This window comes from Oryzias melastigma, linkage group LG4, assembly GCF_002922805.2.
Source record: "Oryzias melastigma strain HK-1 linkage group LG4, ASM292280v2, whole genome shotgun sequence".
Classification (NCBI taxonomy): domain Eukaryota; kingdom Metazoa; phylum Chordata; class Actinopteri; order Beloniformes; family Adrianichthyidae; genus Oryzias; species Oryzias melastigma.
Genome location: NC_050515.1, coordinates 31124066 through 31151253, shown reverse-complemented (window position 1 = coordinate 31151253; position 27188 = coordinate 31124066). Strand labels below are relative to the sequence as shown.

The window sequence follows — 27188 nt, the reverse complement described above, 5'->3', positions numbered from 1 at the left end:
GAGCAAAATGTTTTTAATTACACTCAGTACACAAAAAGTGAGACAGTACACTTTTTTATACTAACTACCAGATGTTCCATCCATCTTCTTGTGCTCATCCGGACTGGGTTCAGTCTAACTTAAGATACCCAGACTTCCCTCTCCCTTTCCACTTCCTCCAGCTTCTCTAGGGCAACCCCGAGGCGTTCCCAGGCCAGCCGGGAGACGTAGTCTCTCCAGCGTGTCCTGGGTCTTCTCCGGGGCACACTGGAGAAGAGAAGACTTAGCGGTGCTGACCCTCATCCCGGTCGCTTCACACTCGGCTGCAAACCGCTCCAATACATGCTGGAGGTCCTGGCTTGATGAAGCCACAGAACAACATCATCTGCAAAGAGCAGAGATGAAATCCTGTGGTCCCCAAACCAGATCCCCTCTGGTCTCTGGCTGTACCTAGAAATTCTGTCCATAAAGACTATGAACAGAACCGGTGATAAAAGGCAGCCCTGCCGGAGTCCAACATGCACCGGGAACAGGTCTGACTTACTGCCGGCTATGAGAACCAAGCTCCTGCTCCGGTCATACAGAGACCGGACAGCTCTCAGTAAGGCTCCCCAGACCCCATAGTCCCAGAGCACCCTCCACAGGACACCATGGGGGGCGCGGTCGAACGCCTTCTCCAAATCCACAAAATGTGATTTACAAGTAAACTTTTTAAACTATCGCCGAAACCAGACTGGAGTTTAAAGCTGACTGATAACAGCCGAATGAGGGCCACGTTTTCTCCTTCTGATATCATAAACAAATCAAGGAAAAAATTCCAAATAACTCTCAGTCGTTATGGAAGGTCAGAGTGTGAGTGTGTGAAAAAATGTGGGTCCTCCTCTGAAGGGTTTGTTGCCTTCTTTGCTGTCCTTGGAATTACAATCATTTTTCTAACAGCAGCTTGGCTTTCTCGAGACAGAAGATCCCATGCAGTCAGGGGGCGGGGCTTCCCACAGAGCGATGATCAGCATGATCGAATCAGAGCTGGTTTAGAGCTTTCTACTTTTAGCTTTTTATTGTTGACAACCTGATGAAAGAAATGGATCTGCAGAAGAATCGAACAGCATTCATCTGCTATATTGTCATGGGGGGGACTTTAAGAGAAAAAAATAGAAATTCTGGGACACAAAACAGAAAAACCTTCAGTTTTTATTGATTTTCTTTATTCCATACAAACATTTGCAAGTTTTAATTTAGAATAAAATAAGAAATCTTTGTAGCATCTATTCAAAGAGATGTTCCATGAAGACGTTGATTTGGATCCAGCCGGGCTCACATTCTGCTACAGAGACTAACAGGAGACGGTAGAAATGTGAAAAACGCTGTAGATCTCGGTTCTGGTCTGGAGAAAACTCTGGTAACAAAAGGAGGTTCAACGGTTTTTGAGTAAATCCTGGTTTCTCTGCAGATGTCACGACTGAGCCGGGCACAGCTGAGAGAGTGCCGGCAAAACGAACCGTTGGTCCGACTGAGCCCACAGAAAACAAAACAGAAAAAAGGGCCTTGAAGGCGCAGGCCTCATGGGACTGTCACTGAGGCTTAGAAATGAACGGGGCTAACAGGGGAAACGGTGCTCGTCCTGAAGTGAAATACAGTCTGAAGTGCATCAGTGAACATCATGCAAGTGTGCCTGAAACACTGTTCCATGTGAGGCTGCCACACGGCATGCATAGATCCCTCCGGGCCACCGACTGGTGCAGGAAGACACGGGACGTCCACAGCTGCCAGCAGCTTCACTCACCAAAACATTCCTCGTCATTGTCTGAAAGAGAACATCCAGAACGTTCCGTTAGAACAGATCGGCTCTCCTGATGGAAACATTACGCAGTCAACCTAAAGGAGAAGATCCAACACTTTGATCAGAGAAAGTTTCAGAATTATTTGAACCAAATATGTATAGAAACCATCTTAGAGCTTCACAAAAAAAACCTAAACATTAATAATAGAGTTAGAAGGATGAGAGCATTTGGGTAAATCCTAATTTGATGTGAGAAAAATAAATGTTTGTAAATATATTTGTCTTATTATAGATTTAGTAGGGTAACCAAACACTAAACCAACCTTGTTTTGGCTGTTGACTTCTATAAACGGGGCTTTGAAAGAACCGTCTGTTGGTTGTTGCCAAATTTTTGACAAATTAAAATAAACTTCTTTAATTCATAAAAATATAGTCAAAAACTGTCTGTGTGCTGCCACTTATAGGTTGAAACAAGGAATTGCAGTTGAATTTAGAATGCAGTCAGCCTCCAACTGTCCTGTTTGGTGACCCTTTAAGCGTCACCAGCGACGACTCAGGTGTTAAAGGGTTCAAATGTTCTTGTGGCATTTTTCTGATGATGGAGAGCATATTTTAAAAAAAGGTCAAAATTGTATTTTTCTGTATTTCTTTATTTAAATTGTTGCTGAGAGCAGATGAAAAAAATGCTAATGGAAACGCTTGTAGCTAGCGGGCCACCAGCTCTCTGCTCCACTCTGATCATCCACTGTCAGACAAATAGATCCATGAACGTCTTTGTTTTCCTCGTCTGAGCTGGAATCTGGATCAGAACTGTACGGCCGGATGGCTCTGATATCCCTAATGTTAGCTTGGAGTTGTGAGGAGCTGTAAGCTAGTGGGAGAGAATGTAAACAAAGAGATGATGGGAAATTAGTCTAGGCTTACTCCATATTAAAAGTCCACAATTGAGAGGTAAATTTCTGATGAACTTCTGCTGAAACTATATCCGTGAAAACTACAGTTTAAATATTTTGGCTAAAAACGACAAAATCCTCATTGAAAATCCACTGAGAATGATTTTTAAATAGATGAACAGATTGGGACTTTAACGCATTCTTGAGTAAACTAAGTGAGGTGAATTAGGATCTCCCTTGGAGACAGGAAATATGGTTAAACGGAGACTGATGACTCAAACATTGAGTCTTTGTTTCAATAGATTTCCCACGTCAGATGAAAGGATTGATAGTTTTCCCTTTAGGTTGGTCTGAACGGAGCACGTGCACAGCGGCAGGTTGAACGGAGCACGTGCACAGCGGCAGGTTGAACGGAGCACGTGCACAGGTGCAGGTTGAACGGAGCACGTGCACAGGTGCAGGTTTCTGTCCAGAGGAACATGGTGGCCCAGCTCACAGATGACTGCCAGTTCATCACTGCGATCAATGTTAGTGATGCCACATTTTGGAGCTTTAAACTAAACCTTTTCTCACATTGAACCAAACTGTAAGTCGTAAACCAAAAGGTGAATTGTTATCATCCTACTGTTAACATGTAAAGTGTCAAATATGTGTAAGGAAGGATTCCTTATTTATTGTTTTATTACATCGGCCTTAGTTTAAGATAACCAATGTTTTCTTCATTGTTACGCATTAGCAAAAATAGTTTTCGGAATTTTTGGTCGTTGTTTTGTAAAACAGAAATCGTATACATACAGTTGTTTAGTTTTTATCAGTCAGGTTTTGTTGCTTTTACCAACCATTTGGTGTATTTATTTTGCATTACAAAGAGATACATTTGTTTAAAATAGTTTGATTGGTTTGGTTAAATGGGGCCGAGATAATAAGTTTACTTCTTTCTGTCCTATTTCATTTTCACCAAAGTAGAGAATATTAAGTTATTTATTGTTGTGTGCTATGAAAATAAAATAAATAAATACATTGACAAGACACAAAACTGTGACCCAGAAATCAGCGTTTGAACTGAATCATGGGAAAAGTAAATAGTTGCATCCATAGATGACACAAACCTTTGAAACACACAAGACAAAACAGTACAACGAGAAGAATAATTAAAAATAATATTTTTTTAGTTTGTTCTAGATATCAGATCAAGACAGAGCCGATGCAATGAACTTGAAATATTTCCATTTTTTCCTCCTCCATGTGTTCAGAAAAAGACAAATGAAGGAAGTTGAATCCTGATCCGTAATCCTGCAGGGATTCTGTAGAATGACCACAGATGTTCTGAAAACTGCTGCAGAGACATCTCCACATACAGGAGAAGAAGAGCGGCATGAAACGTGTCACAGAAGTGGAAAGAAAAGCTGGGGGAGATATCTGACACGTGCCTCATTTCTGCAGAGAGACAACAAAAATAGAAAACAAAAGAAGTGTCAGACGAGAGCTGTTGTGTGAGAAACATCTCAAGGCTGCTCCGGTCCTGAGGGAAAACGCTCTCCTCCCCGATTCTATTCCTGCTGCAACTTCAGACTAACGCTTCCACAAACATGCAAACCTAATTACTCCACCAGAGACACAAGAAATGTGCAACCGATACATGTTTGCTAAGAACTACTTATGTATCAATAGAGAAAACGCTGCTAGTTTTTTAAAATCTAGTTTACAGAAATGTAGATTTTGATTCTGGCTGCATCACTTACACCATAATGTCAGATATCTAAAGCGCATGTCAAAGTCAAGGCCCGGGGGCCGGATCCGGCCCTCCAGATCATTTTATTTTATTGTGATTAATAACCCGATGTTATCTTGCGCTTATTTATAACTTGTGTAGTTTTTACAAAATATATTTTTATGGAGGGTAAAATATTGAAAGTTATTTAAGGTTTAAGTTGATTTATTCTGGAATAATATTCCTGTCTTTTTAATAATTCAGAATTATATCAAAAAGTTAGTTTTAAAATTTAAGGCCGTTTTGGAGTTTAGATAATATTTCAGCTACATGCTAGCTGTTTTGGTCAATTTAGGCTTTTTTCTGCTTTTTAGGCTATTATGGTGTTTAGCTATTTCTTTAGCTACATGCTAGCTGTTTTGACTAACCTAGGTTTTATTGTTTTAGTTTTTTAGGCTAATTTGGCATTTAGTTAATATTTTAGCTGCCATTAGCTTTAGCATTTTTAGCCATCAATTTCAGCATCTTCAGCTATCAGCACTAGCATCTTCAGCGGCCAAATTCAGCTTACAGCATTCACACTAACATTATCACAGGTAATGCTATATACAGTATCTAGTTCATAATTATGTTAATAAGTTATGGTTTTAAAGTTATAAAAATATAGTCTTAGAGTGTTCAATAAATGTTTATCCTGTTCGGTCTGCGACCTAAGGGGTGTTTTGGATTTTTGCTCCCTGTGTGATTGAATCGGACACCCCTGCTTTAGATGTTTGCATCATCTTGATTAAGTTTTCCGGATCTCTCTCTCTGTCTGCGCTCTCTTGCTTCCCTGACAGCACGTCCTCACTCCTAAGTTGTCGGATATTGGCGTTTGGTTGAATCTGGTGCCGGGTTGGGGTGCCGATACTGGTTGCTTCTGGTGCTGCGTCCTGAGGGTTGTGAACCCTTAGTTTTACGAACAGCCAGCACGTCAAAAAAACGATGGGTTGGGGTTGGGGGGTGACGCAGAGGGGTCCTGAACCAAACGTGAATATGTGATGATTTGGGAATAAGATTTAAAAGAACAAAAAGAGAAAAAAGAAGGACTTTGGAATGAGAACGTGTTGTCTGTTAACCAGTCCAATTCAGATCCATGTGCATCGTAAAACGTAAACGGTGACATGGTGAAATACTGCAGCAAATTATTGCAGAAAATAAGAAAAAAAGAAAAAAGTAAATAAAAAAGAAAATGAAGAGAAAATTAATCAGATGTTAAAGAGGAATATCCAAAGTGAGTGTGAAGATTTGGTTAAAAACGTATCCCGTAAATTTGCAAAGGAAGGTTCCACATGCAACTTTTCTTGTGTTACACGCCGTCAGACTGCTTGTAGCGCTCAAGCTAATAGAGAAAATCTGGTTGATTTTCAAAATAAAAGATTTCCATCTCAGAAAAAAAATGTGTACAATTTATTAGTTCTTCTGCGGCCCGGTGGTAAGGGATCCACGGACAGGCAGCGGTTGAGGACCACTGGTCTAAAAGATTAAGTTTTTTTTAAGACCCAACTGACTCACACATGAAGATGTTTAAAGTCACACCAGCATTTGAAGATTTCCTCCTAAAAAATCTGGAGAAACAAGACATCAGAGGAAAAAGACTCAAACAGAAACTTAGATTTCTGCCCTGATCCACAGTGTAATGTGAATCTAAACCTCAAATCAAACCAGGATCAGGACCTGCAGCAAACGCACGCTCACCTTCTTGGTATGCACCATCTGCCATCACCAGGTGGAGGATGTTGGGGTACAGATGCTGGTGCTCGGTTCCGAGGATGCTCAGAACCAAACTGGAGCCCAGCTCAATATTTTCATCCTCGTCCTCGTGAATAGCCTTAGAGAGAAAAAGAACAGTCACATGGCATCACTTCAACATGTTACAGCGAGGTCATGAATAATTCAAACCTTAATCTTGTTGTAAGCTTCAATGAACTTCTCAAAGCCCATCTGCTGCTCCAGGTTGAAGCGCAGCTCTTCCAGCCGACTGAAGATGCTGTCGTGATGCTCAGATTCTCCTCCCTGATCCTCCTCGCTGCCATCTACAGAGGAGCAGGTGAACCACCGACTAGTTAACAGGGTTATAGGGCAGTTCTCTGGGTAATCTGATTACACGGCTGAGCTCTTGACTAACAATCGTGATCGTTTTACAGATTGATAACTGGTGGATCCTCTTCTGTACCACAGACCTCAGATGATGTGTAGAAAAGCTAGATGGATGAGATGATGTGATGAAGTCTAAAGTAAATGAACCCTCCTACCTGAATGCCATTCTTCATTCAGCTGCTTGTTATTTCTGTAGCGCCCTTCTCCCACGCCGTTCGACAGCAGCTCTCCTGCCTCCTCATCTCCAGGACTACCATTAGAGCATTCCTCATCCTCCTCGTCTTCTTCATCCTCCTCTTCATCCTCATCCTCGTCGTCCTCGTCCTCATCCTCGTCTACAGCCATGCGGTTGTTAGGATCCATCTCTGCGTCTCCTGCGGGGTTTCCGTTCAGGTCTCCTGCCGCCATGTCAGCCTCCTCCTGCAGCAACCTCTCCATGGAGGCCCTGATGTCCTGCAGGTCCTCGTCTTCATATGCACTGCAGAGCAGAGAGCGGTCTCATCACTCAGCTTTCAACACAAGGGAGAGACCTTTAAAAATAAACAAAGTTTTCTAAAGTGTGACTGTAGATGAGTCCTTGCTCAGTACATGCTAATAACTAGAGATGTAATGATTCAGTCACGCCACAATTCAATTCAGTTTTAAAGTCAAGATTTCAATTTTTTTCAAATTTTATTTCAACACAATGAATTAAAGGTATTTTAGGGTCAAGTTTGTTTTCTTTTTGCCTCTTACATTAAACTGTATTTTCCGACTAACAGAAATGATTCAATACAAATAAACAATTCTACATAATACTGAAATGATCACAAATCCTTTCATACTCGTTCATGTTGTGCTCCATGTGATGGACGGCTCCGCACCAGCTCAGCGGAGGGGGAGGGGCTAAAGAGCACGCAGCTCCTCCGCTACGCGCACACACATAAAAGCGCCTGCACACTCACAGGTGTGCACACACTTGCAGAAAAGCACACACTAACGGGTGCACGCCCACTTACAGGCGTGCCCACGCAAAAGGCGCCCACACACTCACAGGCGTGCCCACACTTAGAAGAGTGCGCGCTCAGCAAACCTGCATGAAGAAATGTAATCGCTCTAAATTTAGGCAAAAGCCGAGATTACCTGATTTTTTTTATTTCCTGCTTTTTTCTGGATGAGTTAGAATCGCTTCTTTTACTAATTCACGAAGAATCATTACATCCCTACAAATAACTGAACACAATCAGGCGTTTTCATTGTCTGGGGAAGCCTCACTCTTCAGCCTCTGACTGCTCCTCCTCTTTCGCTGCATCTTCTAAGTCTTCCAGCTCCAGGTTGTTGTCCGGGACAACGTCCGCCGTGCTCGCCACCGCCACCTCCTGCTGAGAGCTGAAGAGTCGACCCAGGTCTGGCAGAGAGCACGTCCGCAGCATCTGACAACGCAGAGAAAACAACACCTGATGACAAACAATTACACAAATGAAGACACACCAGAAAAGAGAATATCTGCATAAAGTCACTGGTCTCTAAGCAATATTTCCTAAAAAAGAAACCCACATACCCACGTCTTTAACATAATGTAGCTTATTAACTTGTGAAGGAGAAAAGCCGCTTTTCTCCTTCACAATCTACTGGAATTATCATGTTAACAATGATAAAATGACAGTAAATCAAAGAGCATAAACACTGGAGCTCCGGTGTTAACATGTCCAAAGCAATTCCAAAGTGCCCCTCATCACCTTGGGGTTGTTGGCATCGAACATGCCGGTGGAGAGTCCGATGAGGAGGGCGTTCTGCTGCTTGGAGCGCAGGGGGGACACGGATCGGGAGCGAGAGGCCAGAGAGGAGGACGACTCCTCCATGGAGGACTGAGCAGAGAGGGCAGCTAGGGCAGCGGTGCGCCGGTGGACCGGAGAGCAGAACTTCACGAACAGAGGCTCCTCCTCCTGCTGTGGCAGTGAACCTGCGGTGAGAGGGGGAGGGGCAGATTTCATTAAGATTATAATTACAGGGAGAGAAGACGCCGCGGCTCGGCCGTTGTTACTCTCACCGGACGGTTCAGGGGGTTTTTCTGAACCATTCTCAGCCGTGTCGGCCGGCCTTGAAACAGCATCCAGTGGCCTAAAGAAAGAAAAAAATGGCGACAGGGCAGGAAATGTGAATAGTGACTTTTCAGTCAGAGAATCAGAAGTGCCTAGAAATGTGAGAGTACCAACAATAGTTTGCACCTGAGCTGTTGGGCTTCCTGCTCCCACGCTCGCTGCACATTGACTGGACCAGATGGTTCTGGTTTAGGACCCTCCTCCAGAACCACAGACTCCAGATCCACTGGACCTGGAGGAATGGAGGCTATTTTAGACTGTGCTTCCTTTTCATATAATCCATTTTCAAAGCGTTTCCAGTGCTTTTTAACTACATGTATCCTGATTTTAGCCTGTCGTTTTCTAGAACATTTTCATTTCGAGCTCTATTTTCCTTATATACGTCCTCCATCATTAGAAAATGTCACAAGAACATGTTCAAAAACAGATTTTTATTAACTGGAGTGGGTCTTTAGAAACATTTTTACCGATTCTGTCCTGAACATTCTGACCTTGGGTCTCATGGAGGTCGGGGGGTTCTGCAGCCTGACTCCGATCCTCGGCAGACATTACTACTTCAGTGGACATCTCTGTGATCTCTGCCGCTTTATCCTGGTCGTGCTCATCTGAGGATAATCGGCAAAACAATCTGTGAGGTCTCTAACAAAAGTGCAACACAACAATCCCAGAGAATCCACCTCAGTGTTCCCTCGATATATGCAGTGAACCTTTCGTTGTCGTGCTGTTTTGCAGATTCAGCACAACTTTGCATTCTTTTTTCATTTCTTTTTTATGAAGTCCATTCTGCATCCTGATTGGCTGTTGATCTTGTCAATCTTCCTCGCCGTGTGATCTGTTCACGCAGTTTGTCAGAGTGACAAATCTTCATCACAATCAGATCTTTGTTTTCATTCTATGAACTTATTGATTTTGATTTTTTCCCCCTAAAGTGTGATTTATGACTGATCTTTAATGAAAACTATCTGCACAAATTTTTTTTATACCCAATTTATGTAAACGATTTTTTTTGATAATCATGTGAACACATTTTAGATTTTGGGTACCGATTAATGTAAATGACTTGTGTTTGAATAAATCTAAGACAACTTCAATGAAAAATAATACTGTGGATATTTGAAATTTAATTACATCACTGATCTTAAGGATCCTTAATAACCTGAATCTACGACCGTAGGGTATAAAGATTTGATTTCTGAACCGGATGTTGATAATTCATGTAAAGAAAATTCAAAGGTCGAGTTGGGGTGGGATTATACAAGTTTGCTTCCTCCCGATCCCTTACAAGCAATCTACTTCTGGATGTGATTGATTAGGTAATGATTATGTGTCTATTTTATGTAAGATTACCTGATTGCTTAAAATAAACCATTTCATTCATTGATTCAACTGAACTTATTCTTCTGTGAAGATTTGAACTTTGAGAGTTTAAACAAAAGAGGAAAATGTGAAATTGTTCATGTCTGTCTGAGAAAAGTCTAGAAAGTGTGTGAGTGGAACTTTACATTTTATTTAGCAGCAAAATTATTTAATTTAACACTTTTTATGCATTATTTATTAGTAAGTTTTTGGCTGCTTTAAGGTATGAATGTATGACAAAGAAGCACTTAATTTCATTAAACCTGGGACAATGACAAATAAAGATCAAATCCCTCCCTCCTTCCTTCCCTCCATCCATCCATCCCCTAAGACATCTGTAATCCTACGTTATCTGACCTTCAGCTGGTAGTTTCCCCCAAGGGAAACGAGGGAACACTGTACAGTAAATAAAATAACCAACCAGCTCCGTCCTCATGCATGATGTCAGACTCCATCTTCTGGCTGAGAGGTTGAAGCTCCGCCTCCTGAAGCACTCTCAGCACCCGCCCCACTGGACTGGTGCCCCACTCCTTCCTGTGAGCTTCTTCCAGCAGGCCCCCCATCTGTATGACTTCCCCCCCAGTGTGGTCTGTCTCAGAGAAAAAGCAAAGATGAGCGTTTCTGCAGCTACAGACTACAGAGGAACCACGGCGAGGAAGACCCTGACCAATGGTAGTGAAGCACGTCTCCTCTAGCGTGTGCTGGGCTGCAGGAAGGACCAGTGGAAGACCAGCGTCCCACCGCTTCCTGTCGGCACCAGAGGAAGCTCTGTCTTCTGGAGGAGAGGCTGGAACGGGAACGTTGTTGGAAAGTGAATATTCCTTATTTGTGAAGAAAGAGGATTTTGAGCCTGAACTCACCTGGTTCTGTGGGATGTGTCTCCTCTAAGGTTTGTTGAGATAAAGGAAGTGCAGGCAGCTCGGCCGCCTCCCACTTCCTGCGATCTCCGTCTGAGGAGGGCAGTTTCTCCGCCTGGTTCTGCTGCAGGGCTGGACCTGGTTCTGGAGGGGTCGGGACAGACTCCTCCTGCGGGCTCTGAGGTTTCAGGTTCTGATTGAGTCTCTGCAGAATCATCTGTTCCTCGTTCTGTTCAAGAACAACGATGTTATTTCATTACATCGTCAGCTTGAGGGGAAAAAACATTCAAACCAACCTGGATTGCTGCAGCCGGCTCACTTAAGGTTTCTTTAGGGGAAGTGATCTGTAAAAGCACATGTTAAAGTGCAACAGATGTATACGCTATCAGTTAAAGTCAGATGTTAAGTACTGACTGCTCCGATGTTCTTGAGGGCGGCGGTCATAGATATAGCTGGGCTGGATGGCTTGGATGCAGACGGGGCTGGAGCCTTGGAGTCAGAGTCAGGGGTGGATGAGACTGCTGCACCTCCTGCTGCACCTCCTGCTACCACGCCCACCTTCAGCCCTTTGGTAGCAAGCTTTCACAGCACAGTTTGTGTTTTTAGAGCAGAGGTGTCAGACTCAATCACACAAGGGGTCAAAATCCAAAACACACCTTAGGTCACGGGCCGAACAGGATAAACATTTATTGAACACTCTAAAACTACATTGTTAAAACTTTAAAACTGTAACTTTTTAACATAAATATGAACCAGATAGATAACATTACCTGTGATAATGCTAGTGTGAATGATGTAATCTGAATTTGGCTGCTGAAGATGCTAGTGCTGACAGTTGAAGATGCTAAAATTGATGGATAAAAACGCTGAAGCTGATAGCCAGCTAAAATATGAGCTAAATGCCAAATTAGTGAAAAAAAAAAAAAAAATATCCAAAACGGCTAGCATGTAGCTGAAATATTAGCTAAACCCTAAAAACATCTTAGTTAATATAAAAATATTCCAAAAACCTAGCATAATGCAATTTAAAAAAAATTAAAACCATAACTTTCTAACATAATTATGAATAATAAAAGTCAGAAATATTATTCCAGAATAAATCAACTTAAACCTTAAATAACTTTCAATATTTTACTTTCCTAAAAATATATTTTGTCAAGTTAAAAATAAATGCAAGATAACAATAAAATAAAATGATCTGGAGGGCTGCATCCGGCCCCTGGGCCTTGACTTTGACACGATTTAGAGTAACATCAAGGCTTTGCATTTCTATTGACGGGGATGGAAGGAAGATGAAGGCTTACATGGTCTTCCCAGGCTCTCTTTTCTCTGTCGTATGCTTCTCGCCTCTTCTTCTCCAGCTGCTCTTTCAGTACGGCGGCTCGGGCGTTTGCCTGAGCCTGACACACGACACCAACAGGATGGAAAATGAGTCTAACAGATCAAATCTGACCCCAGTTATTAAATAATCCAGCAGATTACAATCTGATGTCTTTGTGATTCTTGCAGACTCACTTTTAAAGCTTCGATCTTCTTTCTCCTAAGCTCCGCCTCCTCGCTGGACTCCTGGCTATCGGAGCCGTCACTGTCATACTGAAGAGCACAAGTGGTCAAACTTCAGAATCCTCTTTACAGTTTTCAATGTGGGGATTTACCTTCTCTCCCCGGAGTCGAGCTTTGATCTGCTGACGCTCGTTGAAGTTCTGCAAGCGGATCTGCCGAAGTCTGGTCAGATATTCCTGAGAACGAAACCCAACATATTACAAACTCACAGAAAAAGAAGAAGTTAAAAGAACAAAAGCATGCAAAGCTTGGTTAGCACATTAAAACATTCATGGGGATAAAAAAAAGACACATTTACAAACAAAGGTAAAAAATGCATTTGAATATGTAAAGACCCACTCCGATGAAACCTGGTTCAGTAGCATTTTTCTAATGATGTAGGACAAATATATAAAAAAAATGGAGACTAAAATTTAATTTCTAAGTATTTCTTTATTCAAATTGTTGTGAATCGGGAGTAGGGAAAAATGCAGTTGGAAAAACTTGTAGCTGTGAAGTAGAAAATACAACAGCAGACCACAAGCTCCATGTGGATCCATGAACGTCTTTGTTTTCCTCATCTGAACTGGAATCTGGATCTTTTTCAAATAGTTTTTAGACGCATCTTTTCTAGGATTACCTTTTTCTGTGAGGGTTTTCAACGGTTCTTCTTCGGTCTTTCATCATTGTAAAAGACGCTTTCTTTTAAAATTACCTCATTTGCTTATCTCTCGCCTTCTGTACGATTACATTGATGCCAGTTTGTGATTCATTTAGTCTTTTCATCCTCTTTAAAAAAACAAAACAAAAAAAAAACACTAGGTGCGTCAGACAGTCCGCCTGCCGCACTGCAGTACGCATGCCACAAGGAAGAGGGCACTAGTGAGCCCAGAGAATGAGACACCATGGTAACGAAAAATAGATTTAGCGGCAGCAAGTCAATCGCAGCCGTCCAGTTACTCTATAATACTGTTTAGCATCAATTTCTAAATGGAGGATTTTGTTTTTATACCCCTAAACTCAAGAATTTGTTTAGACACGTCACTGATCTCTACTGAGACAGAGAGACTTTAACACTGAAGAAAGAAAAGGAAGACTTCTACAAACAAAACATTCATCTGTTTCTTCAGGAGGAGTAGCACAGACTTCATTCAGAAGTAAAAGTTAGTCAATAATAACAATCTTGGGGATTTTTTTTCTCTGCTACAGTTTGTAAACAGAAGACAAATACTGAAAGGAATTTTTAAATAACAGACTTTAACTGTTGTCAATCAAATGGTGAATAAGCTGCTCTGTAGGTTCATATGTCTGTAAATCTGACTGATGACATCAGTGCCTCACCAGCCGTGAACCTCACCGCACATCACTGATCTAAACTGTACAGATGGATAGCTCTGATTTTTGTTGCAGCGCTAATGTTAAGTTGGGGTTGTGAGGGGCTGTAAGCTAGAGAGCTCTCCCTTATGAGTGACAGGAATGGGGGCGGGATTACTCTGCACTAACAGTCAGAGGTGAATTCCTCCTGCTGCTCTGCAAAAACAATGTCCTAGAAAAAGACAGATTTTTATTTTTGGATAAAAACAGTAATAAGCATCATTAGAAGACCACTGGGAACACTTTAAAATAGATCAGAAGATGATCGGAGTGGGACTTTAAGGGGAAACGATAACTGGAATGATGATGGTGGTTACTGGGAACATCTCACAGTGAAGAGCGTGACACTGCACCGGTGGATTTACCCGTGATGAGCATGGAAGACAAACGAGGTTTGCAAAGCCAGACATGCTGTGAGTGAGTCTGGGCTTCTCTGCGTTCCTACCTCCTCCTCTTTGTTGACTCTCGGTCGCCTGCATCCAACTGCACCGGACCGGCTTCCATTGATGGCAGCCAGGTTTTGGCGTGCTCCCTGTTTACCGTTTAATTCAACCAGATTTTAGAAGCTTGAATCCAGCTGCCACCAAAGTCACAAGCTGGGGCCACGTATGAGTGAAGCTCCCTGAAGCTCACAAACGCTAACCAACCTTCATGCTGAATCAAAAACATTGGTAACACTTTATAATAAGATTCCTCGACAAGCTTTATTAACACATTAACAAACAATATTAATGTGTTTATAGGCTGTTATTTAGGCATTTATTAGCACAATAGGCCAACTAAGGTTTATTTAATATACTTAGTAAGATTCATTAATATGGAGCGAATTTTTGTGCCACAATATTGCAAGCAAAAGTCACAGTTTTGAGATCAAAATTGCAAACAAAATGTAAAGTGTTGCTAATAAAATATTTAATATTTGCTTTGAAAAACTTTTTTTTGCTTGCAAACAATATTTTTGCATTTGCAAACTTTTTTTTTTTCTTAAAAAAACATTTTTGCGAACAAACGTTTTTTTGTTGCATAGTGCCTCATCTCACTTTCACTATCTTTGGCTTTGCCTTCAACTTTTTCTCTCAGCGTTACGTTTGAATGAGCTGTAGTTTTTTCATGAATACAACGTTAAAATATTAAGAGAAAGTTGCATTTTTTCATGAATATTGTTTACTTTTGTTTACATGTTGTTCTTTTTGGGTTCTGCACAGAGAAACGGGCCAGAATGGTTGAAGACTGTAGAATTCCGACTGAACAGCAACGATAGAAAGTCCACTTCGGTCCCCTAGCATCACAATGTGAGGCAGAGACACCTGATTGGATAGAATCTAGACCAATCAGCAGGCTGTCTGGGATGGTACAAACGTAAACGCTGAAAGAAAAGATGAACACAAAGCCAAAGATAGGGTGAAAAGTGAGATGAGGCACTACGCAGATAAAAACGGTTGTTCGCAAAAATGTTTTTTTAAGAAAAAAAAAGTTTGAAAATGCAAAAATAGTTTTTGCAGGAAAAAAAAAAGTTTTTCACCTCAAATATTTTGAAAAATTTGATCTAAAAACTGTGACTTTTGCTTGCAATATGGTGGCACAAAAACCACTCCATACATTAACATCTCAAGTGTTACCAAAACAGTTTTTGGAATAATATTTGTTTGGGCTGAATACATGTAGCACATCTCATTAATCCTAATGAGGCAGATTCACTAACAGCAGTAAGAAGGAACAGGCGGTACTCAAATACCAGACATGATGTCGCCAGAAACACAGAAAAAAAAAAAACCTGTACCAAATCAGTTATTTACAAAACGACAATAATTTTGAACAGGTATTGTTTTAATGATAAAGTATAACTTGTTTATAAAAAAAAGTCAATCTCAATAAAACTAACTGTTTAGTCATTTTAGCTACTCAGTCCCAGATTAGACAGGATCATTTGTCCAGACTGTGCTACATGTTTGTTAAACATGTGTATCAATAAGAGTGTACACACACATACATATAGTCTATTTTGTGTTTGTGTAAGACCGGACCAAAGTTCACCAACAAACACGTGAAGGAGCCTGGAGTCCAGGACCAATGATGTTTAGACCTGCTCAGTACTGTTGTGCACATGTGGATATGTAAACATGTTCCACTGTTCTGTACCGCCTGGATCCACTGCATTTGTCCCAGAGGTCTAAACTAACCTGAACTGATGCTGCACAAATGAAACCAAGCAAATCATCAAAAATTAAAGATGGATCACCTTTTTTTTTTTTAGCCGATTTATCATAACTGAAAAAAGGGACATTGGACTCTGCTCTGCAGAAGTAGAAACCACAGAGCTGGTCTGGACCAGAGCAGAGGGCCCAGAAAGGACTTGATTAGAGTTCTGGAACTGACAGCTTTAAAAGGTTTTTCAGTGACATTAACCTCAGTGATTCAGAATGAATTTCAACATGTTTGATTTTTTAAAGGTTTATAACGCTCATTACTCTGTAACGTGACTGTTGTGGTTTAGATCAGGGGTCGGCAACCTTTCACAATAAAAGAGCCATTTTGGCTCATTTTCTACTGATCAAAACCTAGAAGCCGCATAGTCTTACTTTAGCCTTTAAGAAATTTGGATTTGCATTCATGACCTTCTTTTTTTAAATGGCAAATATGAATCATGTCTATTTTTGGCACAGACAAAAGAAAATATATAAAAAGAACATACCATCTCTCAAAATGTGATTTTTTTTTTACTTATTTTCAAAATAAAAGACGTTTTGTGCCAAACAGGATCATCTCAGAGCAGCTAGCAACCAATGTTGTTCAGCATAAGTTAATGTTTGCTTTGAACTCATAAAAGATCAAACTTTTTACCAAAGTTTTTCTTTACATATAAAATCTGTTCATTCTGGAGGTAGAGTTGATCAAACAAGACGTCTTCAGGTCAACAGGATTTAAAAACCTACAGAGTTTATCATCTATGTGAACCTCAAACATCAATTTATAAATTTAACTCATCTAAATTAAATAAATTTTAATGAAGTAAACCTTACTTTAAAATTGCTATTTTATTTTTATTTTATTCTTTTTCCCTCTTTGTCCTCAGCAGTCTTACTCTGCTGGGTTTTGTTATTTTAGTTTGGATCTTGGTAGTCTTAGTTTACAGGCTTTGTTTATTAGTTTTCTTTAGGTGGTTCTGGTTAGGGGGAGCTGCTGACTCAGACGGTTGACATGTCTGGATCAGCAGTCTCCATGATTATTTTATGTTTGGAGCCACCATGGAGAGATGAAAGACCTTTAGCAGTAACCTTGCAGCAGAAGGGCGTGTTTGTGTGCAGTGAAGCCTCGTACCAGCTGGCCTTCAGCACGGACTTTGTTGAGCATGGCCTCCCGCTTCCTCTGCAAGAACTCTTCCACCTGAAAGGCTCGTTCAGCCGCCATGTGACCACGCTGCCTGAAACATTAACCAGCATTTTAGCCGTCAGTCATCCGGGGAGAGCAGCGGCAATGCAACGGTTCCTTCAGATCTTCACCCACTTACCGGCTGATGTGCACTTGTTTGGAAACGCTCTGCAGCCTCTGAAGCTCCCTCTTGATCGCAGTGTGGTTGAAGCGTCTGCTGGGCAGAACTGGACCTGCTGGTTCTCCTCTGCGATACAGCGGAGACCCGACACTAAGAGTTCTGTTGTGTTTCGATGAAAGAAGGGCGGAGTCGTACCGAAGGGGGCTGCACGGCCCTGCGGACACCCGGCTGGCGTCTTTATGCTGGGCTTTAGCCGTTTGGTCCGAAGCTGCGTGGCTTTGCTCGTGCGGGCTCTTGCTGGGGGCGGCAGCCGGAGGGCAGCTTGGAATAGGAGGGGCAGCACCAGAAGGCCGCTTCCCAGCTCTCACAAAACACTGGAAACAAAAACTCGTTGACCACCTAAAGCTTGCAATAATTCCGAAAAGCAAACCGTGTAAAGGGCTGGACCACCTTCTTCTCTGGACTGCTGCCTCCACTTGAACTCAGGACGTGTTTCCAGCCCTGCTCTCTGGCTTGATTTATTCGGTTGATCTGAAAGAAATCACAATCAATCCCTCGAATCGATGGGAAAGTGTTCTGAATAAGATTTCTGCTATTTTCCTGTTCACATGATTTTCATTCAGAAGTTTTCAGTGAGCATTAACGCTTTAGCACTGGAGCCTGTGTTTATGTTCTTTGATTTACTGTCATTTTTTAACCGTTAACCCGATCCATGTAATTCCAGTAGATTCTGAGCCGCTTTTCTCCTTCAGAATCTACTGGAATTACATGGATCGGGTTAACGGTTAAAAAGTTAAATAGTAAATAATATGTTATCTTAAATGTTTATCCAGATTTAATATTGACAAAAGGTTTTCTCCAAAGAGACTTTTTCTTGATTTTATCTCTGGCCTTAACAGTTATTTTGTCAAAAATGTATTTCAAAATATTCTACGTAAAGAAAAGTATCCATTACAATAATTTTTTGCTTAATAATTAATTAGATTTTTGGTTTTTAGATTTTCCCCTCATTGCATTTGTCTCCTCTCTGCAGAGAGTTTGGGCCCGCCCTGGTTTAAGTCTAATAAGCGTGTTTAGATGTGACATCTAGAGTCTGATCAGATCAATATCTACAATGTTCGGCCCCCATGGAGCTTTAGGTTCTCAAGAACATGATAAACAGGAGTGTCAGGGGAGTCATAAAAAAGAGTAACCAATTCCAGAGCAACAATACCAGGAATACAACTTCTGAAGGAAACTCACACATGAGAATAAAAAAAGAAAAAAAAACAAGAAGTAGAACAGATGTGAGTTTAAAACTTAGTGTACTAAAGTCTATTTTATACAATTAAACTGGACTGTTAATGCGTGATGGTGCAAATGAGGGGAAATAGGAGTTGAATGAAGTGCATTAAACTACATCTGAAACACAGATAAAGACTAGAAAAGTTGCTTAAATACTAGCTAAACTCTAAAATAGTCAAAACATTCTCAGTAAACTAAACTACCCAAAAACGTTGGCTTGTTCCTAAAATAGAAGCTAAACTCTAAATTAGCCTAAAAAAAAGCCTCAATAGATAATTAGCCAAAAACGTTAGCGTGTTGCTAAAATATTAGCTAAACTCCAAATTAGCATAAAAAAACCCTAGGTAGAGGCCAAATTAGCCCAAAAAGTTAGCATATTTCTTAAATACTGTACTAGCTAAACTCCAAAATAGCCTAAAATTCCTCAATAAACTAAAATAGTCCAAAACTTTAACTTCTATTTTAGCAACAGGTTAAACTCAAAATTCACCCAAAAATCTCCAATAGATAACAAATTAGACAAAAGTGTTAGCATGTTGCTAAAATATTAGGTGAATCCAATTTTTTTGAAAATCGCTATAAAAGATTAAATCAGAGCCCATGAATATATTTAAAGGCTTGTTGCAAATCTACTTAAAATTATGAAATTTGAAGACTCTCATTCATTTCCTATGGGGCATATTTTGCTTAATATTTCTAAAACTATAAAATTTATAAATACCAAAAATACAAGCAGTAATGTCCTGAACGAGCTGAACGTCTTGATACCAAGATTTCTGAATTTGCTGAAAGTGTGATTGAGTTTTTACACGCTGAAAAATGCACAAAAAGGAGCAGGAGAATCACTTTGTGTGAATGCTGACTAAACATTCACACAGTTAATGACAAAACCGAGGCAGATGGTCTTAAGAAGCTGACCTTTTCTTTATCACATCTCTTCATCTGCTCTCCTCTCAGCAGGAACATCTGAAAGACGCGTCCTTCAGTAGACTGGAAAAACTATGAAAGCTTCCAAAAAAAAGAAACAGTGGAAAGACCTGCTCTTTCTGTTTCTTCTCCATCAGCTCCATCCTTTTCTTTCTGATGTTTTCCTGCAGAGTGAGACAGAAGAAATCCTCTTCAGTGCTCTGACAGAGCAGACGGGTGAGAAGGGGAATTCTGGAGTCAGACAGCAAATGAAGGGAAACCCTGATCAGGAGTGGCAGTCTCTAATATCAAGTACCTCTTGCTTTTTCCTCTCCTCCTCCACTTGACTCCCTCTTCTCTGATGGGCTGCTGGGAGAGGTGCCTGAGCATAAAAAGAACACAAGAGTCTCAATTAAAACATTCGTCCTACAGGAAGAAACGAAACCAGAGAAGGCCACAATTTAGCTCAACACATAAGAAGTGAAGAATATACGAACTGGTTTCTGTTTTAGAGCTGCCCTCCTGTCTGACGGCTTTCTGGCTGCATCCGTAACTTTCCTCGCGGTTAAAGGCACTCCATATTTGCAGGCTGGTTTGGTAATCTTTAGGGCTACAGCATAAACAAGACCAAATGTAATGGTACAAAGGGACAAAAAAAAGTGTTTGTCAGTCAACAACAAGAAAAACTTCCACTATAAGACAGAATGTAAAAAAGAATAAAAAACAATTACACTGAATGATTTTTAAAGAATTCATTCGTATGATAGACGAGTGGCGTTTATACCAAAGAGTTCTAGTTAGGTCTGATCTGATCACGTGACCTTCTCCCAGTCCTCCTCTGCATCATACAGATGTTTCTGGAGAACGGTAAGCTGGTTTAAGCATAAGGACCTTTGGAGGTCTGCAGGATTTGAATCCCTGTCTGTTACTATAGTAACTAGAGCTGTCAGACGATTAAAAATTTTAATCGCGATTAATCGCATTTTGTCCTGAGTTAACTCGCGATTAATCGCAAATTAAAATGTGGCCTATTATTAAGGAAAAAAAATGTGTGCTTCGTGGAAATTAGCAGTTCTAGATTAATTATGAAAACAAGAATGGTAAAATATATAGTTTATATCAAAAATACTTTATTTTGTAACATTGTATTGAGATAAACTTTCGTAACAATAAAAGGCTGTAACATAAAATGCCTAACAAAAGCCCAAGTGCAAGTGAAGGGCATTTTAAATTCAAAACTTCAATCTACGTTCAGTAAAATAAAATAAAAAACATCAAAAATAACATTTCCATAACACTTTCATGTTCATTTTTTGTCAGGACCAAATCTTTTCCTCCTCTGCTGAGCTACAGTAATAAATGAAATAGAGATTTATCATTTCCAATGAACTTTTGTTTTTTAAAACATTAAAGACTGAGAAAAGCGGGATACACTGTGGATAGTTTGACAGTCTGTTACTGCCGCCGCGTTCTCTGGCTGCAGCTCGATGCAGCGACGTGTCCAGCGGAGCTCACGGATGAATATGCCGGCAGACAGACCGCTATGCTGGGGTTGGGTCACGCTTAAACCTCCAGAACATTTAAAACGTCCCCCGGTGCGCTTGCTGTTCGGAACGTCGGGCTCTCGGGACGCGGCGCCGGACGCGAGCCGGTACCACCAGACGTGGTACTGGACGTGAACCGGAGCCGGGTTAGGGTGCAGGAGCTCTCCAGGTCCTAGTGTCGGGCCGGTTCTAGCTAGCAGCTCGTGGGTTGGAGACCCGCCCGTGATCTAGTGAGAGCAGCCTGTGAGTTAAAGAACGGGACGCCCGCGCGCGGTATGGAAAAACACGTATGAGAAAATCCGCGATTAATGCGTCAAAAAAATTGTCGGCGTCAAGCACGTGTCAGATTAACGCGTTTTTAACGCGACAAATCTGACAGCCCTAATAGTAACCGTTGTCGCTGTGGTCCCAGATCTCTCCAGGTCATTGACCAGCGTTCCACACCATTCTCAAGATCATTTGCTCCACCAGGTGAGATCTTTCATAGAGCTCCAGGTGGAGGGACATTGTTAGGGTTCTTGAGTTTCTTCCATTTTCTAGTATTTGCTCCAACAGTTGATTTATTCTCTCCAAGTTGCTACTTATTGTAGATCGGTTCATTCCAGTCTTGTTCAGATCTACAATCTTGTCCCTGGTGTCCTTTGACAGCTCTTTGGTCTTGGTCATAGTGGGGAAGTTGCAGTCTGACAGTATAAGGTTGTGGACAGGTGTCTATTATACAGGTAATCAGTGGAGGATAGAAGATCTTCTTAAAGAAGTAGTAGGAGGTCTGTGAGGAACTGAATTTTTGTTCGTGTTTTGGGGATAAATCCTTATTTTCTGTATCTTTATACAAAAAAAAACAAAAAAAAAAACACTATGGGATTTTCCTGGATTGTTTTTCCATTTTGCTCAACAGTTTCTGATGAACATTACAGACAAAACTCATCTGTGATTTCTAAAAACTGACTTAGATATTGACATTTAGGTGTGTGGAGTCCTGAGCTAGCACAAGCCTCGAAACCTTTCCACCCTGGAACTGCACCACACATTTAACAGGCCGTTGTCTTCCTGTTTAATGACAGCGATTCTTTTCTTATTCATTTGTTCGCTTGAGGCTTTCAGGAAGCGTCTTTTCTTAAGTACTAACCAATGAAATCACGCTGTGACTTTTGGTGAACTTCTAAACTGGTCTGATTGGAACAAATGGGGTGGATTTACCTGATGGCACCTGTGCCACAACCAGTTTAGGCTGTTTGTGAATAAAAGTATGGCGAAATTCCTGAGCAAGAATCTGCAAGAAAAGGTTTTTAGAGATATTAAACCAGACTCATGGACATAAAAATGTATTGAAAACCCAGAAAATGCACCTGTGGTGTAAGAAACTTCTCTATCCTACAGGAGAGGAAGGGCTTTTCCAGGATGCTGCTGACGGACGGCCTCTCTCGAGGGTTCCGCTTGAACAGCTGAGCCAGGAGGGAGCGCAGTTCTTGGGAGTAGTGGACGGACACGGGGGGGTATGAGCCCCGGATGATCTTGAGAACCAAGTTCTTCATGTTTCCAGCCTCAAACTAAACAGAAAAACAAGCAAACACACAGAGTTAGGACGCTGTGAGGGTTTTCACCACTGAGGATGAACGATAGGAGGAAAACATGATGTGTGATGTTCGTGACGATGATTTGATATACAAGAACAAATACCAAAACAAGAAACAGAGGAGGTGTGCATCTTACAAAAAAGGGTTCAAATTTGCACCGGCCCGCAGGCTCCTGTCATTAAACAAAATGCGGCCCCCAGCATTTTCTAATAACGGTGCAACTTTTTGACTGCGGTTAGCTAAATTATGTGTTTACTGTTGTAGACCTGCGGCAACACAAATGTGCGACCCTTTTGTGGCACTTTACAACATATTTCTAAAATGTTGACTGTTAAATGAGAACAATGGAAGTTGACAGCGAGTTTCCTGGACATGTAGAAACTGGAGTCCTTTGTAAGAGAAACACGAATCGTCTGTGTCTGCCTAATTATCAGGCATGTCTTCATAACTTAGTCTGTGTGTAGATCTGAATAAAACACAACCATGCATCAGGTAAACGTTGTGTCTCCTATATAACAATGCATTATTTATAGAAAAGTTTGAACTGTCGTTCACTTGTTGCACAAAAATATGCATACCATGATCTGGGTCTTATTTTTGTGATGATCAGTTTTTTCCTTTTTAAAAACTGACTAAAATGTAACATTTTATGGTCATTTTACTGTCTGCTAAGCCATGTCTTATTCTTTTTATTCCATTCCAATATGGCGTAGCTCTTTACGCATCTTGGACAACAGTAAAAAGCCTTCACTAGCCATGTACAACTCCTGGTCACCCTGGTCTTGGTTTTCCTTTTGCTCCCCCTAGTGGCGGGATTGCACATTGCAGTCATTCCTGTAAAGAACCATACTGACTAGAGGAATGGGCTAGAAACTAGTTTTTTTGTTTCAACATCCTTATATTTTTTTTCTCTTTATGACGGGACCAGATCAAACCATCTGGCTGCAAAATTTTAAAAATAGACCTCAAAGTTTGACCCGGTCTCCCTCATTCTAGGTCTTTCCTGCTGTAGGATTACTAGCATGTATGATAAAAAAAAACAACTTTGTAAAAACTCAATCACACTTTGAGATTTTTAAGATTTTATGTAATTTGTGGGATTTTTCAGCTTCCTTGAAAATGAGTAGGAAATTAATCGAATTTTTTAAATAAAAAAAAAATTCAGCACATTTAAGAGATTCATGTTTTTACTTTTTATAGCGCTTTTTTATTTTACACATTTTTTTTCACATAATTCTTTAAATATTTGTGTAATTTCTGCAAATTATGCAAGTTAGGTATCAAATTGTTCAGCATGTTAAGAACGTTAATGCTACTGAGGTTTTAAAGGCTAATTTTAGCTTAGCTAACATTTTAGCAACATGCTAACGTTTTGGATAATTTAGCATCTAATGAGTTCTGTGGGCCAATTCAGAGTTATGCTAGTATTATAGCAATGTGCTAGCTTTTTTGGCTGATTTGGCATCTACTAATGTTTTTGGGCTAATTCTGAGTTAAGATAGTATTTTAGGAACGTGCTAACATTTTGGGATAATTTAGCATCTACAGGTGTTTTGGGGGCTAATTCTGAGTTAAGCTAGTGTTTTAGCAATGTGCTAGCTTTTTTCACTAATTTGGCATCTACTGAAATTTTTAGGCTAATTCTCAGTTAAGCTAGTATTTTAGCAACATGCTAATGTTTTTGGATAACTTGGCCTCTACTGATGTTTTGTGGGCCAATTCTGAGTTATGCTAGTATTTTAGCAACATGCTAACATTTTTGTATAATTCAGCATCTAATGAAGTTTTTTGGGTTGATTCTGAGTTAAGCTAGTATTTTAGCAACGTGCTAATGTTTTTGGATAACTTAGCGTCTACTGATGTTTTGTGGGCCAGTTCTGAGTTATGCTAGTATTTTAGCAATGTGCAAGCTTTTTTGGCTAATTTGGCATCTACTGAGGTTTTGAGCTAATTCTGATGTCATACCCTTACGCATTTTTACATTTTACAGAATTTTTTCAATTTTTCAAGAAATTCTTCAAATTATTTGTGCAATATCTGCAACTTTAAGTCCTTTGGCAGTTTTAGCATCATCCAAACAGCTTTAGAATTTTCAGCAAATCCCTTCAGCTATTACACTAAATTTCTTTAGCAAAAAGCATTCACACTAGTATTATCGCAGGTAATGGAACTTTTCTAGTTATTATAGTTTTTGGTCCGGCGACTTGTACTCTGAAAAATACAGTAATTATGCAGATATATTCACCACACACATGAGCAAAAAAAACCCAGCATGCCGTTTTGGTACTTACTGCATGCTTCAGAGTGCACATCTCATACAGGACACAGCCAAGAGCCCAAATATCACTGTAGAGGGATGACAGAGCATCAACATGAGGGGCAGGGAATGTGAACAGAGACATCTTAATCAATAAAGACACTGATACTTAATATGCAAGAAAAAATGACTTGCTAAATTTACTTCATCCATTGTAGCTACAAAGAATCAGATTACATGTTAAGCTAAAACAGAGACAACTCAAGAGGAAATCAATACTTCTTTCATGCTGATGCACACGATCAGATTCCATCAATAAAGAGGACACCATGTTCTGGCATAAACCTGATGCCAAACAGCCTCTGTACAACATGATGTAACATTGATTGAACAGACAGCAGAGACAAAACACATCCAAAGCTTCTCATACCTTTTGTTGTTGTATGGTTTATTTTCACAGATCTCTGGTGATAAGTAATATGGCGTTCCAATGCAAGTCCTCGCCAGCTCTACGGTGCTATAAAAGAGAGAGGCGCTGTTTTTAAATCTCGTATCTTTCTAATTCATGCAGAACTTTCCAGAACGCGTACCTGTTCAGGACTCTCGCAATCCCAAAGTCTCCCAGCTGCACCGTCCCATCTTTAGTCAGAAATATGTTCTACACACATGAAATAGAGGGACAATGTAGAGCTCTGACTAAACCAATGAGGTCTGCACGTGGGAAGCTTTACCTGTGACTTGATGTCCCTGTGGAGAATTTTGCGTCCATGTACGTGCTTGAGCGCCAAACAAATCTGCACAAACCAATCCAAGATCTTTGAGGGGGGAGAAGAAGGTCAGCATCAGCATACGTCCAGGAAGCTCGATTTGATCAAAAAATAAAGAATCGAATCACGCTTTACTTGTTCCTCAGAGAAAAGCATTCCTTTCTGAGAGTTGATCTTCTTGAACAGGTCTCCGCCTTCACAGTAGTCCATCACAATGTACAGACAGCCGCCCTCTGGAATACAAGAAAATGTACATCGCACGCCAATCATCTTTTTAACTATTTTCAAAGTATTTCCAGTAGTCTTTTATTATCAATATGTTGTTATTAGCCAAATTTTAGAGAAAAAAAAAAAGTTTGTTTTCTAGGTCATAATGTCAGCAGAGCGGCAGGACTTTATTAGAAATTCACCACTGAGTTTTGCTAGCACAGAGTGGGCCGGCTACATTTCCCATCATCTACTTGATTTTAACTCTCTCTCGCTAGCTTACAGCCCCTCACAGCTAACATTACTGGAGCAACAAAAATGGCAGCAATATCAGATCTATCCAACTTTACAGCTTAGATCCAGATTCCAGCTCAGACGATGAAAACAAAGACTTTCCTGGATCTGTTTGTCTGTGCATCAGAATAGGGCGGGCAGGGAACTTAAGGCCCAAATGAAGTTTTTTCTGTCACAAATACGACCTTAATACAACAGTCTGCTCCTGATTCACAACGATTTGGGTAAATAAATACTTAGAAATGCAGTTTTGAGCTTAATTTTCTTTAAATATGTCCTCCATCATCAGAAAAATGCTACAAGAACATGATAAAACACTAATTTCATTAGATTGGTTCTTTAAATACCATAAACCTGATATTCCTCTCATGATCAGGTGTGAACAGTCCATACCTTCAAATGACTCCTTGTACTGGACAATGTTGGGGTGGCTCATATTGGCGAGAACAGAGACCTCCTTCCGAGATTCCTGCCTCTCTTTGGTTGACATCTGCCAAAAACAACAGTCATGTCATGTAGGATCAGCACACAACAGCACATGCTAAGGATAATGTCTTTATTTTAAAGGAAGTTACCCCAGAGATCCCAATCTCCTTAATGACATACTGGCGTCCATCCTCTTTAGATTTGACTAGGATGGCCTTCCCAAAGGAGCCCTCCCCGATCTTTTTCACCTTTTCGTACTTGTCCATGTCACTGGAATGACCTGCTCCACATGCTGGGTCTGAAACGTCACCAGAAACGACTCTCACATTTTAAAGCAAAGTTTCAGTCATAGTGATGATGGATTCCGCCGCTTCCTAACCTCAGACGGTGAGGCGGACAGCGGCACGGCTGCCAGATGGCTAACGGCACAAGCTACACCAAAATGAACCCCCCCCGAAGATGTGTGGTAAAATAAAGGCTCCGTTAGAACTCAAAACATCAACTGAAACGTTTAAACAAGCAAGCGTTTAGCTAAAGTCACACATTTTCAGAAACCGAGCTTACCATTAGTCTTTTTTTCCGCTGCTATCGAGCAGAAATTCTGTTTTGTGCTTCAGCCCCGGACTCCCCTTTAGCTGTCCCATCCTGCATTCTGATTGGTCCGCTTCAAAATCCCCGGTCACGGATTGGTCAATCACAACTGTCCATCATCTTTCTTGACATG

General features: G+C 40.7%; 1 protein-coding gene across 5 annotated transcripts; it reads right to left on the bottom strand.

Annotated features, from left to right (window-relative positions):
- Positions 1 to 1151: 1151 nt before the first annotated feature.
- On the bottom strand, positions 1152 to 27188 carry nek1 (NIMA-related kinase 1). Of its 5 annotated transcripts, none has more exons than XM_024258917.2 (37): positions 27029 to 27188; positions 26844 to 26896; positions 26614 to 26762; positions 26432 to 26528; positions 25673 to 25770; positions 25502 to 25585; positions 25361 to 25428; positions 25201 to 25287; positions 24805 to 24859; positions 22286 to 22486; positions 22137 to 22209; positions 19890 to 20002; positions 19709 to 19774; positions 19524 to 19577; positions 19405 to 19452; positions 17653 to 17733; positions 17398 to 17576; positions 17221 to 17328; positions 17031 to 17133; positions 14158 to 14244; positions 12452 to 12535; positions 12312 to 12389; positions 12101 to 12196; positions 11211 to 11375; positions 11093 to 11140; positions 10800 to 11025; positions 10607 to 10726; positions 10361 to 10528; positions 9075 to 9188; positions 8710 to 8815; positions 8532 to 8602; positions 8221 to 8444; positions 7757 to 7914; positions 6658 to 6980; positions 6305 to 6438; positions 6101 to 6233; positions 1152 to 1783 (listed from the first exon to the last, which is right to left on the bottom strand). In XM_024258917.2, the coding sequence occupies exons 3-37, from the start codon at positions 26728 to 26730 to the stop codon at positions 1755 to 1757; spliced, it is 3996 nt and encodes a 1331-aa protein (XP_024114685.1). In that variant the 5' UTR covers positions 26731 to 26762; positions 26844 to 26896; positions 27029 to 27188; the 3' UTR covers positions 1152 to 1754. The 5 variants fall into 5 exon arrangements, with proteins under 5 accessions (XP_024114685.1, XP_024114681.1, XP_024114683.1 ...); XM_024258913.2 differs by lacking the exon at positions 1152 to 1783 and adding an exon at positions 3804 to 4089; XM_024258916.2 differs by lacking the exon at positions 1152 to 1783 and adding an exon at positions 5799 to 5970.